Source organism: Solanum tuberosum, unplaced genomic scaffold (assembly GCF_000226075.1).
Source record: "Solanum tuberosum cultivar DM 1-3 516 R44 unplaced genomic scaffold, SolTub_3.0 scf00047, whole genome shotgun sequence".
NCBI classification, from domain to species: domain Eukaryota; kingdom Viridiplantae; phylum Streptophyta; class Magnoliopsida; order Solanales; family Solanaceae; genus Solanum; species Solanum tuberosum.
The window spans coordinates 505,022-522,219 of NW_006238973.1; the positions used below are offsets into that span (position 1 = coordinate 505,022).

Here is a 17,198-nt window from a genome sequence, read left to right on the forward strand (position 1 = left end):
AAATGATATATGTTATTTTTTCTGTCCCAATATATGTGACCTTGATAGAATTCTGAAAGTCAACCTATTTTATTATATTTCTTTTAAATATTTTAAAATTGTTAATTGTTCTAATTTTTCATACTTTTTAAGTCATTTGCAAATGATATATGTTGCTTCATAAATAAAATTTTGAAAACCAACTCAATTTTTAAATATTTTAAATTATTAATTATTGTGATTTATAATATTAAAAAAATTAAATAGAAAATGTACAAAACTTGTTATTAGGTTATAAAATGACCACGATAATTCGAAGCCAACCGAAAGTAGTAGGGTTGCCATAAAAAAGCAAGAGAGAGGGTCCCATTATGACATATTAATAGTGTTGGCAATGTGTTAGCTATCCTACCATGAAGGGTCAAATTGTCCGAGTAATATAATTATTTAAAAATGCAAGTGACAGCACATTATTCTAAGCCAGTAGAATGGCTCCAATTTTATCAAATTACTGAAGTGTCCTCAAAATGCCCAAGCAGGCATGTTGACCTGCTGTCTGCTTGGGCATAAACTCCCTTTTATTATATAGTAGAAAATAATAGCTTTAGTTGCATTTAAAATGTTGGCTTCAATTGTTAATTTTGATACTCTTGTTTAGAATTGTTAAGCAAATATACTCTGCTATAATTGATAAAATCATACTATTGTCGATTGCATCCTCCTATCCTAACACAGTATTTATGTTATAGTAGAATTTTGTGTGTAATAGAATTCACGAGTATTTAGTGAGCACATGTTAATGATATTTCATCCATTCTTTTGTAAATATGGTGAGCTGATCAAGTTTCTAGCAGCTGGGCTTTTTGGATTATTATGATAAATTAGGTGAAAATGCTTTATACAGTGGAGTTTATTGGCTTTGGTTTTGTACAGACATACATTTGAATTCCTATACTTTTTGTTAAAAAATAGAATGTTTTGTTGCCTTATTGACAAAGGCCTTGTCATCAAAAAAAAAATATTTATTTGTTTTATCTTTTTTGTTCATTTGATTTTCACAAGAAAAATCTAATAGAACATGGTTTATTCAAGTTACCTTACAACAACTAATTGAAAGGATATAAACACAACTAAAACCCGTCAACAGTTAAAAAGTACTAACTGATACATTAACAAGAAATGTACTAAGCAAACTAAAAGAGCGTGTCTGTAAATGGATTTTAAAGAAACGTTACTGTGAGTAAATTTAGCTATAAAACGTGCCTTCGACTAACGAATTATAAAACGTATTTGACAGTAACGTATTATGCTTAAAACGTTACCCCCAATAACGTTTCTTTATTTAACGCCGTTAGTCCATATATATATATATATTAATAAAATACAGCCTAAAATGTTACTCAGGAATACGTTTATACTAGTTCTATAAATTTTCAAAAAAACATATTACTTTGGTGAATTGATTTAAATAATGGCTTACTTTGATAAAAAATTCAATCACTTGCACATCTATGAAGAACTGAAGAATTGAAGTTCAAAGATTATGACACAATGATGACCGATTGTTGGATGACAGTATTTTTAGGTCCCCGTGTTTATTTTATTTTATTTTATAGATAGAGCAATATAAGCCGTTGTTATTGCTGTTGTTGTTGCTAATGCTGCTATTGTTGTTGTTGTTATATTATATGATAATATATATATGAAGCTGAATTTTTCCCAATACTTTAAAGCCTAAAATTTGCTAATATGTTTTAGATTTATTAAAATATTGGAAATAAAATACTGCTTTTTGAGCGTTTACGAAAAACAGGGTAAAAGAGGGAGAAAATGTGATTTTTTAATTATATTTAAGAGCCCTTTCTATAATTTTCTATTACCTAACGAAATAATGAAGTTCTTTTAAATAGGCATTTTGGATATTGTTAGTGAAGTAGCCACACCTTGTGTTGTTGTTGATGCTGCTATTGTTATTGTTGTTGGGTTTATTATATGATTTATTATATATAAGAAGCTGAATTTTCTATTACTCCATCCATTTCATAAAGTATTCAACCTCACTTAACAAAAACTACAATATCCATAAGAATCCAACACAATGATCAATCAATCAATCATAAATACTGTCTTTAACTTCTGTTCTATGAAATTGAATATATCAAGACAAACATAAGTACTCCATATATATTATTTGGCATAGCTAAAATAAAAATCTTATAATTTATTGATGAATTTTTATACATACCTCATTAATCACAAGCATCAACACTAAAAGTCAAAGCATTATTTTTCATATCAAAAGTTAATCCTGTGCCTTGAAGTTGATGAGACCCTATAAGTGTTGTTTTATCATCCCATGGCAAAATAGCTAAACAATAAAAACCTTGCAAATTAGCTACAACTCTTTCTTGTACTAGCATCAACTCTTGTTTATGTGAAACATTCCCAAAATAAAACCTTATAATTGGAAAATACATATCTTCATCCTCTTCAATATCTTTGTAGCAAGTATCAAACACACCAATAGGATATTGAAGCATTGGGTATTTCACTTGTTCTCTAAATATGTATCTAAAAACAATGTATAAGTCATGAGGAAATCGCGTTATCAATGACCCTGTATCAACCATGGCACCTTGATCAACTTTTTGACCATTCCACCACGAAGGATCCACGGGGACTTCCTTATCGTTGATGAAAATTTTGTAAAGATTAACATAGTACAAATGAGGGTTCAATCGATTTTTCACAAACTTTGCCTCTGTTCCATATATCCACGGAGCTTTATTAAACGTTAGGATAGATGGTTGTGTTGATGTTAAGCTTGGTAGACATAAAGCAAATAATGAAGAACCTAATTGTGATGGCAAAGAATATCCTCCTGTTGATTTACTACTTACTCTTTTACTAAGACCAACAATCCCAGAAAATGTACCACTAAAATCAGTACCACTTTTTTGATCAACACTACATCCAAAATTAATCCTGGCTTCTGTATTGTCTGATGGAAATGTTATAATATCCGATGCAACGAATCCTTTTGTTGTTTCTCCATTATCATAAACATGTACATAGAAACATGATTTCGTTTCTAAAGAACAATGAAAATCAGAGTTTGAAGTTATGCAAGTTGCACTATTTGCAACACAATCCAAATTTCTATATGTGTTTGATGTGGTATAGTTGTATATTGTATAAAATTGTGGCTTATAACACTTATCTTCAATACATGGTGCACATTGCCACCAAGTCAAGTAATTTCCAGTATCTATTAGCAACAAATTGTGTATTTTTTCACTTCCAAGTAAAAATGTTGCTACATAATGACCTTTCATGTACATACTAGGTGCTACCTTTAGGATTTGGTGATCACTTGAATTTTTATTTTTAGTACTATGATGGGATCTTAGCATCGACGATAGGTATGTTGCTCTAGCATCATCTTGAGAAAGACGATTATTGAATACAGAGTCATAGTCCTTGAATTTTGACTTTTCAAAAAGGTCGAGATGGTAAACACTAAAAGATTTAGGGGGCATTGGAGGATCTTGAAGGTTAGATGTATCAAAAGCCATGAAGGCTTTTCTAGCTTGTTTAAGGGCAGTAGAATTAACCTTGAAGTATGATTTTTCATTGATCAAAGAGGCTAATGAATTCAAATGAAGCATTGACATAAGAATAAGAGTAATAAGGAGGAGGTGTACCATATTGGAATTTAGTTTTAGCATTGATAATTTGGTTTGAAGTTTGTGTAGATTATTCTATCATTTATATACGATCGATCGAATGGTTTGGGAGACCTCGTATTAATTTTGCTACTAACATAATTTTTAATTAAAGATTATATCTACTTGTGGTAATTTTAATTTTTGGTATACAAATTTATTTAATGAAGAAAGATCTTGTGAAGATCCAAACAAATATGAAAAAAGAAGATATATATTATGAGATGGAATTGTGGGAGAATACATGGAAGAAAAAGACATGTCTAAATCAAAATACAAGAATCATGAAAATAATATTTATGACGATCCTATGGAGGGAAAATATTCTACAAATTAAACGATAAATAATTAATATCTTTCTAATACTTAAGAAAAGAAAGGTCCAAAATGGAAGTTTATGTAGGGGTGGGCGTTTGGTATTTGGTTTGGGATTATCAAATTTCGAGTTTGGTAATTCGGTAATTGGTAGTAAAAAGTAGATACCAAATATCAAAATTTTAAATTTCGGTTTGATAATTCGGTATTCGGTAAATTAAATTTCGATTTGATATGGTATTCGGTAATACCGTACTGAAGTTTTAGCCGATTATATTACAAAGTTAATACTATTTTTCCAATCATTTCAATTTTTTGTATGTAGAGGTACAATACAGTAGAAGATCAATCATATTTGTACAAGTTAAAAAAGAAGTTCAGAATAATAATTGAAAAATATATTTGTTTCTTTGAAAAGAAAATATTTTATGAAAAGGAAGAAATATTTAAATTTGAATACATTTGTTATAACTTTGGAAGGAAGGTGTTAGATTTGAACTACAAATTTATGGAAATATGAGACGTTGAAAAATATATTATTGGTGCTCAAATAGAAAGGAAATATTCAAGGATATTTTCTATCATGATTAAAAGATAAAACATCAAGGGATTAATGGAAGGTATAAGAATATATTATCAAAAATACATATAAGAAAAAATATCAAAATCCATTAAATGTGCCAATGTGAGATTTGCATATTAAATTGAATATACGAAAGGCAAAATATATCTTTCATAATTAAGAGCATATATTACTTAATTCAGAAACTAATTAATTTGCATTATTCTCTTCCCTTGTTTCAGGTTCTTTTTCACACAGTTTTATGCAAAAATAAAAATAAAAATAATAATTGTGCACTAATGGTGTGAAATGAATGTTTACTTAAATCAGGTCATTTAAAAGATAATTACAGGTAAATATTCTAATTAATCAAAATCTTGGTTAGTCATATCGAATAGATGTTAAAGTAACATGCAATAAGATGTTAAATTATACTGATATTATGAAAAAATTACATTATATCAATATTTATAACTTAAATTCATAGCAAGATTTAATATGTAAATAATAGTGTGTAAATGTGACCATCCAACCCTTCATTTTGATTTTTTGTGTTTTAATTCATGATTAAAATCTGACTTACCGCGATAGCAACGTCTATGACATTCCACGATCACGATAGTCACCTAGGTGACTCGCCTAGTATAATATTTATACTCAAAGTTAATTTTGTTTGGAATAAAAATGAAGGTACCTCCAAATATTGATAATTCTGTAAATCCTAATAAGCTACATTAATATAGCACCTACATAATAAAGATTTTTTTAGATCTAGTTACTATTTTTTAGATGATTGCATGCATAACATATATATAATTTGATTTGACTAAACAAGGGTCCACTTGATGCGAAATAAATGTTTAGCCAAAGTCAAGCATATAACAAAATAAATCAATATAATCAAATCTCTTTGGATTAATATTTAATTCAAAATATTAGACAGTAATATACATATACATAATACACGTACACCGCACGTAATACACATGCAACACACATAATATACGTGCGGCACACATAATACACGCACAACGCACATAATGCACGCACGGCACACGTGTTGCAATCATTTAGTGTGACTGTAATACAAGGAAGAAAGCTCATTGTCCCCCAAAAAGGGGTCAACAGAGCTATCAATTGTCTCATTTAGTAACATCTTCGTATCTCCTATTGAGATTAATCTCTTAATCTCCATCGAAGATTTTATTAAATGGAACAATTGAAAGCTCTATTGAAATAAGCTTTCTTCCTTATATTCCCTTGTTTTTCCTAAACGTTTACAGTAAAAAAAAGGTAATTTAAATTAAGTTTTTCCCCAGTATTGTAGATAACTTAAGCTAATACATTTTTCCCTCTCTTAGAATGAAAACAACATTAGGAGAATTTCTTCAACAAAATGAGATGTGATATGTTCACTTCATGTACTAGTTTCAATCTGTTCATCTTGTACGAAAAATGCACGTGCGGCTCACGAAGGGTGCACGTATTATGCACACACAAGTTTTTTCTATAAAGATTTTGTAAGAAAACCATGCTCTTTGTACTCTTTGACTAATTTTTGCCAATACTTTTATGCCTAAATGTAGCTAATTAGGATTTACTCGATTATAGTAGTAACTAACTAGATATATGAGAGGAGTAGACATTTTTCTCAACAATTTGCATAAGTCCAATTTGCTCTACCAAGTTGTATTTATCAACCCGAATCCCAAACATACTGATCTCTTTGGTGTTGGGTGGTTTTGCCCATATTGATCCTGGTCCGTTCATAACTGAATGTCATATCGTGTACCTAAGTTAAATTTTTGATATATGTATATTAAAGTTTTATTCTTGAATAGCGTTGAGGATTTTTATGTCCTCAATTATTGATGGCAGTTAAGGAAATTTCAAATTTTATATGCTTCCTTGCATGTTTAGATATTCTTTTTAACTGTTTCAAATTTAGAAATTGTTTTACTTTTGTCGTACCAACAATTTTCATCAAAATTGACTCCCATATATTTTGCGCAACAACAACATAAAAAAACCAATAGCTAATTAGGATTATAGTAGTAACTAACTAGATCTAAAAGCATGTGTATTACTATTAAACGTAGGTAATTAGGATGTTTAACATTTGGAGGCAAGCTAAGTGAGAAAAGAAGAATAAATTTAAGAATCAATCAATATATATATATATATATATATATGTAGCACTAGCTAGAATTCAATCCAACAAGAAACAATTATGGCTTCCTCCTCTTCTTCTCTTTTTTTGATTGTTTTGTTATTCTGTATGGGACAAACAAAGATGAGTGGTAATGAGAGTTGTGTGGGGTTAATCAACTTTCATACTGATATACACTGGTATACAGCTCCTGTATACACCGATATAAAAGAACTACAAGTTAATAAGGTCACACAAGAAATAATGCAGAAAAATGGCAGATATACACTGGTATACAGCTCCTGTATACATCGATATACACTGATATACACTGTATACAGCTCCTGTATACACCGATATACACTGATATACATGGTCAAAACGCAGCATTCACAGTTCTAGGGATAAATATGGGGTCGAAAACTGAAAATACAGGTCGTGGAAGCTAAGAAGAAGTCTGTATACATTCGATATACAGCCCGTATACATCAGTATACAACTATGTATACACAGCTTGCTTTGACACAAAACTGGGCCAGGGCCCAAATCTACTTGGTTGTTTTGATTCCAGCAGGCCCAATCAGATTTTAAAAAAAAATGTGGGTTGAAACCCATGAATTTAGTTTAGGACAGGTTGAAAGAAGTTGGGCCTGTCAGCCCAGCAATTTAAAATTTGGGAAAAGGCCCAAGTTTATAATCTCCTTTTCTCTTTTATTGTATTTGATTATTTCTTGTTTAATTAACCTGAAATTATTAATTAACTTAATTGAATTTTCCAAACGATGAGTTATTTTCTTTGTGTCGGCTTACTTTTAATGTGTTTCATTTTAATTTTTCTGTATTCATCTATTTTATTAATCAAATATATTGGTCAAATTTTATATTTTAATTCTTTTGTTCTTAAAAAAATATGTTTTTAATGCCTCTTCATTTAATCATTTTATTCACTTTAAAATTGTTTTAAGTTAAAGTATTTTTTTTTCTCAAAAAACTTTAAAAATGTTAGTCAAAACCTTTTCAATTAATTTAAAAAAGGGAAAAAAGGATAAATATCGTAAATGATATGTGTATATTGTTCATTATACTTTCAGTACATCAATGACCTTATCGTTCAAATTTTAGAGCGTATATACCTTTTATACTAACGATGATATACGTATCCTAATCCTATGTACTGACCCAAAATTTATTAAATTTTTCTACCAAAAACTAAAACCCCCCACCCAAATTGCTCAACTGGATAGCGGAGAATCCACATGGCTTCTCTTTCACACACACCGTATTAGACTACCATTGTAGAAATGTTGAACTAGCGAAGAAAATTAAAGCTCAACTAGTACTACTGTTACTACTAACCAGAGATTTAAGTAGCTAACCATTCTAATTATGATTTTTCCCTTTGTTTTACGATCCATTATTTATAAGAGTTGTTAATGTAGGCGAAACAAGTATAAAGAGTTTGGGGGTTCTAAATTTTCTTTAAAATCGTCAATCAATTTTGTTAGGAGTTCACAAATTAATATACATATATATTTAAATAATTTTTTAGTACAAATACAAGATCTACGAAAAAGCTACTGGATTCGTCCGAATCCATGAACCCCACCTAGCTCCGCCTCTGTGTATATCTATCTACCAGTCAACCTCGTAGCCTTTTCTTGCCCAATTAACTTTGGAATTAGAGCTTTTTGGGGCATTGTAGTATTTGAAAGAAATTGTAACACCTCGGAAGTGTAAAAAATCAATAAATATAACATAAAATGGATCGGGGAATTTAATTAAGTTAATACAAAAGTCAGAATGAACACAAATAAACGACAAGTAATCACAATCGAATAAAAAAGAAGGGCTGCCCAAATTAATTGAGCCCATAAAAATTCACTGCTGCTGCACTTCTGCTGTTTTTGCTAATTATTTGGCCTTTGGCCCATATCTTTCTTTTTTGCATACCCACCAATATATACACTGAATGTATATCAGGCCTGGGTTAGTTTTGGGAAAATCAATTAGTAGTTAGTATATTACACCACAATTGGGCCTCAAGGAGAAGAAGTAAGCAACGACCCAAAGGTAAACATTTTGCTTGATTGCTTTCAACCGTCTTTTTTTCAAAAGTGAAAAATATTTAGAATCTATGATCAAACATCGTCTACTTAAACTTTTCATTTTACTTTCTAGTCATATAAGTTTATGGCACATTTAAGACCATAAATTCCAAAAAAATCTTTTTTTCCCCTTAAAATTTATGCATAATCAAACTATGTAAGATAAATTGGGATGAAAGGGGTACGGCTTAATCAAACTGTTGTTGTAGAGGAGAAACAAAATGTGTTAATGGTAGATATGTTCTTTTCCTCGGATTTTAAAGTTGGAGAAGATTGTTACAAGAATGAGTTTTATGGAATTATCAAAAGGAACTTTAAATTTCACAAGTATATATAAATAAATAAATCCTTCCGTTTTAAGTAAAAAAAAAAAAACAAGTCTTCACAGACGACGACGGTAGATATTAGTTAAACTCTATTTTCGTAGCCATAGACCAGTAGTGTCCCACGAATCCCCATGTGTTGGTGTATTTCAGTGTCAATGAAAAATAATGTGCAAGTGAGAATGTGAGAATTATCAGACGCCATCAATGTGAGGGTTTGTTGATGCACGTGAGACACATAATAGTTATTAAATGATTGAAGGTCTCACACATATACGACGGAGGCTTAAACTTGTTCGTATTTTCATGGATTCAGAAAAGGACCGCACCAAAAGTTGTGTGGAGTCAAACGTGTTGTGGAAAATGTGTTGGAAATGTCTTACCATGCAATTGACCCAAAGTAAACTCTTGTCCATTTTTGCAAAAAATCAATAGTATATTACACCACAATTGCCAAAGCAAATAACTAAAAAATATTCCATTTCCACAATGTGCAAATACAACCTTCTTTACTTAGTACTACCATTTTTTGTAGTACTTTGCAGTTTTTCTCTAAGATGCAACGCGGTTCAGAGTGACATAGATTGCTTGATATCGATAAAAGATTCATTCGAAGATCCTTTAAATTTCTTGAATACTACGTGGAAGTTCGATAATCAGACAGAAGGTTTCATATGCAAATTTGCAGGAATACAATGCTGGCATCCTGATGAGACCAGAGTTTTATCCATTAGTCTTCCAGACATGGGACTAAAAGGTGAGTTTCCACGAGGCATAGAAAATTGCACTTCTATAACTTCTCTAGATCTTTCAAGCAACGAGCTATATGGTACCATCCCTTCGGATATATCAAAATTAATCAGATTTACTATAACCCTTGATCTCTCAAGCAACCAATTTTCAGGCGCGATCCCAAGTGACATTGCAAATTGCTCTTTTCTTAATTCCCTCAGATTAGACAACAATAAACTACAAGGTCCAATCCCACCAGAAATTGCCCTTTTAGGTCGACTCAAGAACTTTAATGTTGCCAACAACATGTTGGTAGGGCCAGTGCCAAGGTTTATTAATTCAACTTTTCCAGCTGAAAGCTATGCAAATAATCCAGGACTTTGTGGTCCTCCTCTGGAATTATGTGGTACAAAACACGTCGGGTTCATGTTAAGTACTGTATTGAACCGTCGTGTACAGTTTGCGTGTGGTTTTGTGACTGGTTGGTCACTTTTTACTGTACTTGGTATATATCTTTTTTTCTTTGGTTTACCTGGCGTAAAGAAGATGCTTCTATTCATCAACAAGAGAACAAAGGTAATGGTGATTGATGGAAATGAATCGCCTCGAGGAGAAGAAGTAAACAACGATCCAAAGGTAAACATTACGCTTGCTTTCAACCGTCTTTTTTCCCAATAAAGTGAAAAATATTACGGGTAAATGCCTCCTTAAACTTATCATTTTACTCTCAGTCGCAAGCTTTTATAGGCATACAAGTGTTATGGGACGTTTAAGACTACAAGTTTAAAAATTGTCTTCTTTTGTCTTAAAATTTGTGTCCAGTCAAACTATATATGTCAGATAAATTGAGACAAAAAGAGTACTACTTAATCAAACTATTGCTAAATATGGTAGCTATGTTCTCTTCCTCAGATTTTAAAGATGGAGAAGATTGTTACAAGAATGAGTTTTATGGAACTATCAAAAGCGACTTTGAATTCAGCCAAGACAATGAAATCGGGAACGGAATGCTAGGGAAAGTGTACAAAGCACTGGTCCCAAATGGATGGACAGTTGCCATAAAGAGATTCCATGTTTCAGAGGATTTGGAGGAAGAGTTGTTTCCGAGATCACAACTCTGGGTAGTCTGAGGCATCCAAATTTGGTGCCTTTAATCGGCTTTTGTTCTGAGAGGGACGAGCGAATTCTGGTTTACAAATACATGCCTAATGGAAACTTACATGAGTGGTTGCATTCAACCGACGACAAGGCAAGACTCTTGGACTTTCCTCTAAGGGTTAAAATTGTTTTAGGTGTCGCGAAAGCCCTGACTTGGCTTCATGATGGTGGAAATTTCCATGTTGTGCATGGTAACATAAGCACACAATGTATCTTGCTCGATGAAAATTTCGATCCTAAGTTATCCAATTTTTGGGAGGCAACACTTGCAAAAACAAATGACATAGATTCAAACTTGAGTCTATTTCCAATAGTCGAGTGTTTAGACTTTACAACATATAAAAAAGATGTTTATCGATTTGGGGTTGTGCTTCTCGAGCTTTTAACGAGGAAAGAATCTTACATATTGAGCTGCTCGAGTCTAAATTTGTCGAGCAGCTCTTTTGCCAGTCCTCTTGATGTTGATAAAGTACTGTTAGGGCAAGGATTTGATAATATGGTAATGCAACTACTTGAACTTGCAAGTGATTGCATGAAATTTATTCCGGATCAAAGGCCAACGATGCAACAAGTGTATCAGACTGTTGCTGCGATTGCTCGAGTCCATGACCAAACAGGGGGTTCTGAAATACAATTGCACTTGGACTACAAGCAGGGGCGGAGCCACCAAAGGGACGTGTAGCTTTGGCTCAAACCAATGTATTTGTGATGAAGAACCATTTCATATGTATAAATAATTTATCAGCTTGGAACTTGTTTTGACCCTTTTCCCTATTTATTATGTTAATAAATAAATAAATCATGCACATTTAGATATTAAAAGACAAACAATGTTAATCATTTAATATTCAAATCTAATCACAATAAATTAATCATTGAGATGCACATTCAGATTCGGGCATAATCGAAACTAATAGCAAAGCTCTCTAATAGAAGATGGTGTGGAAGACTTGTTTCTTCAGGTAACAGTTTTCGCGTAGGGTTCGGGGAACGACCCAAGTTTACTAATATTACTAATTAATTAGATTATGATTTAGTGTAGGGGTAAAATAGTAATCTAACTTTTGCCTAAAATTCTTCCCACTTATAGTATAACTGGTTTCTGGATACGTGTGTTGCACGTGTATCCAAGTTAGGATTGATTCAAAATTATAGTTTCCGACACTTCCAATATTGAGCATAAATCTATATGTAAAAAATCACTAAATTGCAACAAATAGTCAACATGAACCATGAGTCATTTAGTACAAAAGTGACCACATAAAATATGATTTTAAGACATTAATAATAGAAACAACAGTGAGAAAAACATATTAAATAAAATAGTGCCAGACTTAAGTTTTCACTAAAAGGGATTTAAAATATGAAGAACTAAACACACGAAGGTTCAACCTCTACTATATATACATAAAAAACTATTTAAACCATATGTATAAATATTGTAATTTTCAGTTAAAGAGGGTTTGAAAGAACCCTTTTAGCCTTACCTGACTCTCCCGATAAAACAGATGGGTCAAGAATGATCCTTTCAACTTCATCTCATATCAATTTTCGATAAGATTCTGTAAAAGAATTGCACAGACTGGTGATAGATTTATAGTCCATCTACAAAGAGAAATATAATGACATAAAGTATGCAAATTTTTAATCGGGACAATACTTTTAAGTATGTGGAAGAAATAGAAATAGTTGATTAAAAGAGAAGCTCAAGAACATCAAAAATATGATTTACCTGTGTCGTTCGTGTGAGAGGAGAACGTCGATGACTATACTCAACCTATTAGCCACTTCATCAAATTCTTTAATTTATAATGAATAATATTCACAACTATCAAAGTATATTTTTGTACATTTATCTTGTGAGAAGATATTAATTCCTCCACATCATCAATTAGCAACCAAGACTATTGGTGTCTCCAATAGAAGATAAATTGTAACTAGATACATGTAATTGAAACTGCTTATAATTAATTTGTTGATGTTTAGAGTTCCAAAAGAAATTCAACGTAACAAATGTAAAGAACACTCCTAATAAATACTACTATATAATTATCCTTTAAACACATATTATAATTTAGTGATTCTTGGATTTACAAGAGTGGCTTCTCACATTTCTTTAAATATTTATTTATTGTGATTATTGAATAAGTTATTTTTCCACTTTTAGTATTTAGTGTAATATAATATAATGACTGTTCAAATACATTTTATACTGCTACATATGAATCTGATCTATAATTATACATGACAGGTAACTTTTCAAATTACTTATTCATTTTTTCAAATTAATTAAGGAAATCAATGCATTGATGTTGAAAAATTACATTACACCTGCATTTGAATCAAGCCCATATTATTGAACCATACAAAGTAAACCTTCATATTCTTAATGCATTGTTTTTTAAAAGAATGAATTATATTAATTTAATAGCTTCTCATTTTTAGTATAATATAATATGATTAGCTACTTAATATTTAATTAATTAAATATTTTATAATAATATGATTGAATGTAGGGGTAGAATGATAATCCAACTTTGCACTTTGGAGTTTTCCACTTTTAGTAATATAAAATAAAATAAAATAATAATAATAAAATATATGAATGATATGATTGATAATGATGATATGATATGATGATGATATATACATTATTTTATCTATCATAACTTTTCAAATTTTTCCGTTATGAGAATTATGATTATGATTAAAAACAATATCAATATACTCATTTATAAGAAAATAATAATTTAATTATTAAAGGGCTTAAGCACTCAAATTCTACCATTATGTAATTAAAATATCTATATATATATATATATATATATATATATATGAAAATATGATATGATAGGATATATAAGTAGTATTTATCATATATCTTATAATAATATAGTATGATATGATATTGTCAAGGACACTTGAGTTCTCCTAAATCCGCACAAAAGAAGAAAAGATTTCAGATATTTTTATTGCCACAGACCAATAGTATCCTCACAAATGACAAATCCCAATGTGTTGATGTATTTCCGTGTCAATGAAAAACAATGTGCAAGTGAGAATGTATGTAAATGGAAAATTGTGAGCCGCCGTCAATGTGAGGATGGACCCAAAAAAATTGTTGATGCATGTGAGACACATAATAATAATAGTTGTTAAATGATTAAAGGTCAAACACGACTATTAACTTGAGTTGTGGTGCACTGGTGGTCTGAGTGCTTCATCTTTAATCAAAGGTCTCGCCATCTTCAAATGGATCCTGTAGTGCGTAATCCGAATATAGTCAGAGCTTTAATGTGGGCTACGACCACCGGACGAGAAACCAAAAAAGAAAAGGTCAAACACTTAAAACTGTTAGGATCGAAAATAATTAGGTGTAATGCGGAAGCTAGCAAAGAAACCTTGAAAGACCATGAGTAAGAAGACAAACAAGAAATATACCAAAAGACACAAAAATTTAACGTGATTTGATCAGTTGACCTATATCCACAAAGCAAATGAGCAATCCACTACAAATATGAGAGTACAAAATATAGAGAGAAATAACCTCAACCAATTCACTCGCAATACAAGGAGGTTCACAAATTCTCCCCCATAACCGAAACTCTCAAAACCCTAGGACTACATTGTGTATGCTGATTAAGTTAGAAGGAACAAGACTATATTTATAGAATCCGAAAACCTTTCCTACATGAAAAAGACTACTCAAAATATTAAAACTTTTTCCTAAAGAAAAACCTATTTATGGTAAGAAATCAGGGAAAATAAACCTCAACAAAATCTTGATCGGAGATCTCATTTAGACACTTAAATTTTGCCTTGTTCTAATCTCAGTTTTTTCATGGATTTAGAAAAGGACGATACCTAGACAACATATCCTACCGACTTAGCCCAAGTTGTGGAGTCAAAGATATTGAGAAAAATGTGTTGGAATTAATCTACCTTATATGGAATTGACCCAAGTCAACTGGTGTCCATTTTTGCAAAAAATAATTAGTACTATATTACACCACAAATAACTCAATAAATTTCATGTTCCTTCTAATCAAGTCAATGGATACTCTAAAACAAAAAAAATCCATTTCCATAATGTGCAACTGCAACATTATTCTTTACTTAGTACTACCATTTTTCCTACTACTTTCCAGCTTTTCTCTAGATTGTTTGATGTCGATAAAAGATTCGTTGGAAGACCCTTTTAATTTCTTGAATACTACGTGGAAGTTCGATAAACAGACAGAAGGTTTCATATGCAGATTTGCAGGAATACAATGCTGGCATGATGATGAGAGCAGAGTTTTATCCATTAGTCTTTCAGACATGAGACTAAAAGGTGAGTTTCCGCGAGGCATAAAAAATTGCACTTCTATAACTTCTCTAGATCTTTCAAGCAACGAGATATATGGAACCATCCCTTCGGATATATCAAAATTAATTGAATTTATTATAATGGTTGATCTCTCAAGCAACCTATTGTCAGGCGCGATCCCAAGTAACATTGCAAATTGCTCTTTTCTTAATTCCGTCAGATTAGACAGCAATAAACTAGACGGTCCGATCCCAGCTGAAATTGGCTCGTTAAATCGACTCAAGAACTTTAATGTTGCCAACAACATGTTGACAGGGCCAGTGCGAAGGTTTATCAATGCCACTTTTCCACCTGAAAGTTATGCAAATAATGCAGGACTTTGTGGTAGTCCTCTGAAAGCATGTGTTACAAAACGCATCGGGTTCCATCATATTCTGTTAAGTACTGTATTGAACCGTCGTGTACAGTTTGCTTGTGGTTTTGTGACTGGTTGGTCACTTTTTACTGTACTTGGTATATATCTTTTTTTCTTAGGTTTACCTGGTGTAAAGAAGATGCTTCTATTCATCAACAAGAGAACAAAGGTAATGGTGATTGATGGAAATGAATCGCCTCAACGAGAAGAAGTAAACAACGATCCAAAGGTAAACATTACGCTTTGAAAAATATTTAGAATCTATGGCCAAACGCCTCCTTAAAGTTATCATTTTACTCTTAGTCACAAGTTTTTATAGGCATACAAGTGTTATGGGATGTTTAAGACTACAAGTTTAAAAAAAATTCTTCTTTTGTCTTAAAATTTTTGTCCAATCAAACTATGTCAGATATATTGAGACGAAAGGGGTACTACTTAATCAAACTATTGCTAAATATGGTAGCTATGTTCTCTTCCTCAGATTTTAAAGATGGAGAAGATTGTTACAAGAATGAGTTTTCTGGAACTATCAAAAGTGACTTTGAATTTCAGCCAAGACAATGAAATCGGGAACGGAATGCTAGGGAAAGTGTACAAAGCACTGGTCCCAAATGGATGGACAGTTGCCATAAAGAGGTTCCATGTATCAGAGGATTTGGAGGAAGAGTTTGTTTCCGAGATCACAACTCTAGGTAGTCTGAGGCATCCGAATTTGGTGCCTTTAATCGGCTTTTGTTCTGAGAGGGACGAGCGAATTCTGGTTTACAAATACATGCCTAATGGAAACTTACATGAGTGGTTGCATTCAACCGACGACAAGGCAAGACTCTTGGACTTTAATCTAAGGGTTAAAATTGTTTTAGGTGTCGCAAAAGCCCTGACTTGGCTTCATGATGGTGGAAATTTCCATGTTGTGCATAGTAACATAAGCACACAATGTATCTTGCTCAATGAAAATTTTGATCCTAAGTTATCCAATTTTTGGGAGGCAACACTTGCAAAAACAAATGACATAGATTCAAACTTGAGTCTATTTCCAATAGTCGAGTGTTTAGACTTTACAACATATAAAAAAGATGTTTATCGATTTGGGGTTGTGCTTCTCGAGCTTTTAACGAGGAAAAAATCTTACATATTGAGTTGCTCGAGTCTAAATTTGTCGAGCAGCTCTTTTGCCAGTCCTCTTGATGTGGATAAACTACTGTTAGGCCAAGGATTTGATAATATGGTAATGCAACTACTTGAACTTGCAAGTGATTGCATGAAATTTATTCCGGATCAAAGGCCAACGATGCAACAAGTGTATCAGACTGTTGCTGCGATTGCTCGAGTCCATGACCAAACAGAGGACTCTGAAATACAATTGCACGTGGACTAGAAGCAGGGGCGGAGCCACCAAAGGGACGTGTAGCTTTGGCTCAAACCA

At 31.9% G+C, this 17,198-nt stretch overlaps 4 protein-coding genes across 4 annotated transcripts in view; 3 read left to right on the top strand and 1 right to left on the bottom strand.

Moving 5' to 3' along the window:
- Positions 1-2,228: 2,228 nt before the first annotated feature.
- On the bottom strand, positions 2,229-3,686 carry LOC102578285 (protein ASPARTIC PROTEASE IN GUARD CELL 1-like). The gene has a single exon (XM_006343642.1). The coding sequence runs from the start codon at positions 3,684-3,686 to the stop codon at positions 2,229-2,231; it is 1,458 nt and encodes a 485-aa protein (XP_006343704.1).
- Positions 3,687-9,615: 5,929 nt separating this feature from the next.
- LOC102578612 (probably inactive leucine-rich repeat receptor-like protein kinase At5g48380) lies at positions 9,616-10,568 on the top strand. The gene has a single exon (XM_015307016.1). The coding sequence runs from the start codon at positions 9,648-9,650 to the stop codon at positions 10,566-10,568; it is 921 nt and encodes a 306-aa protein (XP_015162502.1). The 5' UTR covers positions 9,616-9,647.
- A 209-nt stretch (positions 10,569-10,777) lies between these two features.
- LOC107059919 (probably inactive leucine-rich repeat receptor-like protein kinase At5g48380) lies at positions 10,778-11,730 on the top strand. The gene is made up of 2 exons (XM_015307017.1): positions 10,778-11,011; positions 11,062-11,730. Exons 1-2 carry the CDS (start codon positions 10,778-10,780, stop codon positions 11,728-11,730), a joined length of 903 nt encoding a protein of 300 aa, XP_015162503.1.
- A 3,395-nt stretch (positions 11,731-15,125) lies between these two features.
- The window catches only part of LOC107059933 (probably inactive leucine-rich repeat receptor-like protein kinase At5g48380), a 6,126-nt gene continuing 4,053 nt past the window's right edge, over positions 15,126-17,198 (top strand). The window contains exons 1-2 of the mRNA XM_015307036.1: positions 15,126-16,001; positions 16,254-17,196. Of these exons, the coding sequence (XP_015162522.1) occupies positions 15,138-16,001; positions 16,254-17,150 (1,761 nt within the window). The 5' untranslated portion in view covers positions 15,126-15,137 and the 3' untranslated portion in view covers positions 17,151-17,196. The remainder of the gene's footprint in view (positions 16,002-16,253; positions 17,197-17,198) is intronic.

What these genes read in the sequence shown, in the direction of transcription:
- LOC102578612 (XM_015307016.1), top strand. Translation starts at nt 9,648, where the DNA reads ATGTGCAAATACAACCTTCTTTACTTAGTACTACCATTTTTTGTAGTA.
- LOC107059919 (XM_015307017.1), top strand. Translation starts at nt 10,778, where the DNA reads ATGGTAGCTATGTTCTCTTCCTCAGATTTTAAAGATGGAGAAGATTGT. An exon ending in TTCCGAGATCACAACTCTGG is followed by an intron (nt 11,012 to 11,061) that starts GTAGTCTGAGGC and finishes TTTTGTTCTGAG; the next exon opens with AGGGACGAGCGAATTCTGGT.
- LOC102578285 (XM_006343642.1), bottom strand. Translation starts at nt 3,686, where the DNA reads ATGGTACACCTCCTCCTTATTACTCTTATTCTTATGTCAATGCTTCAT.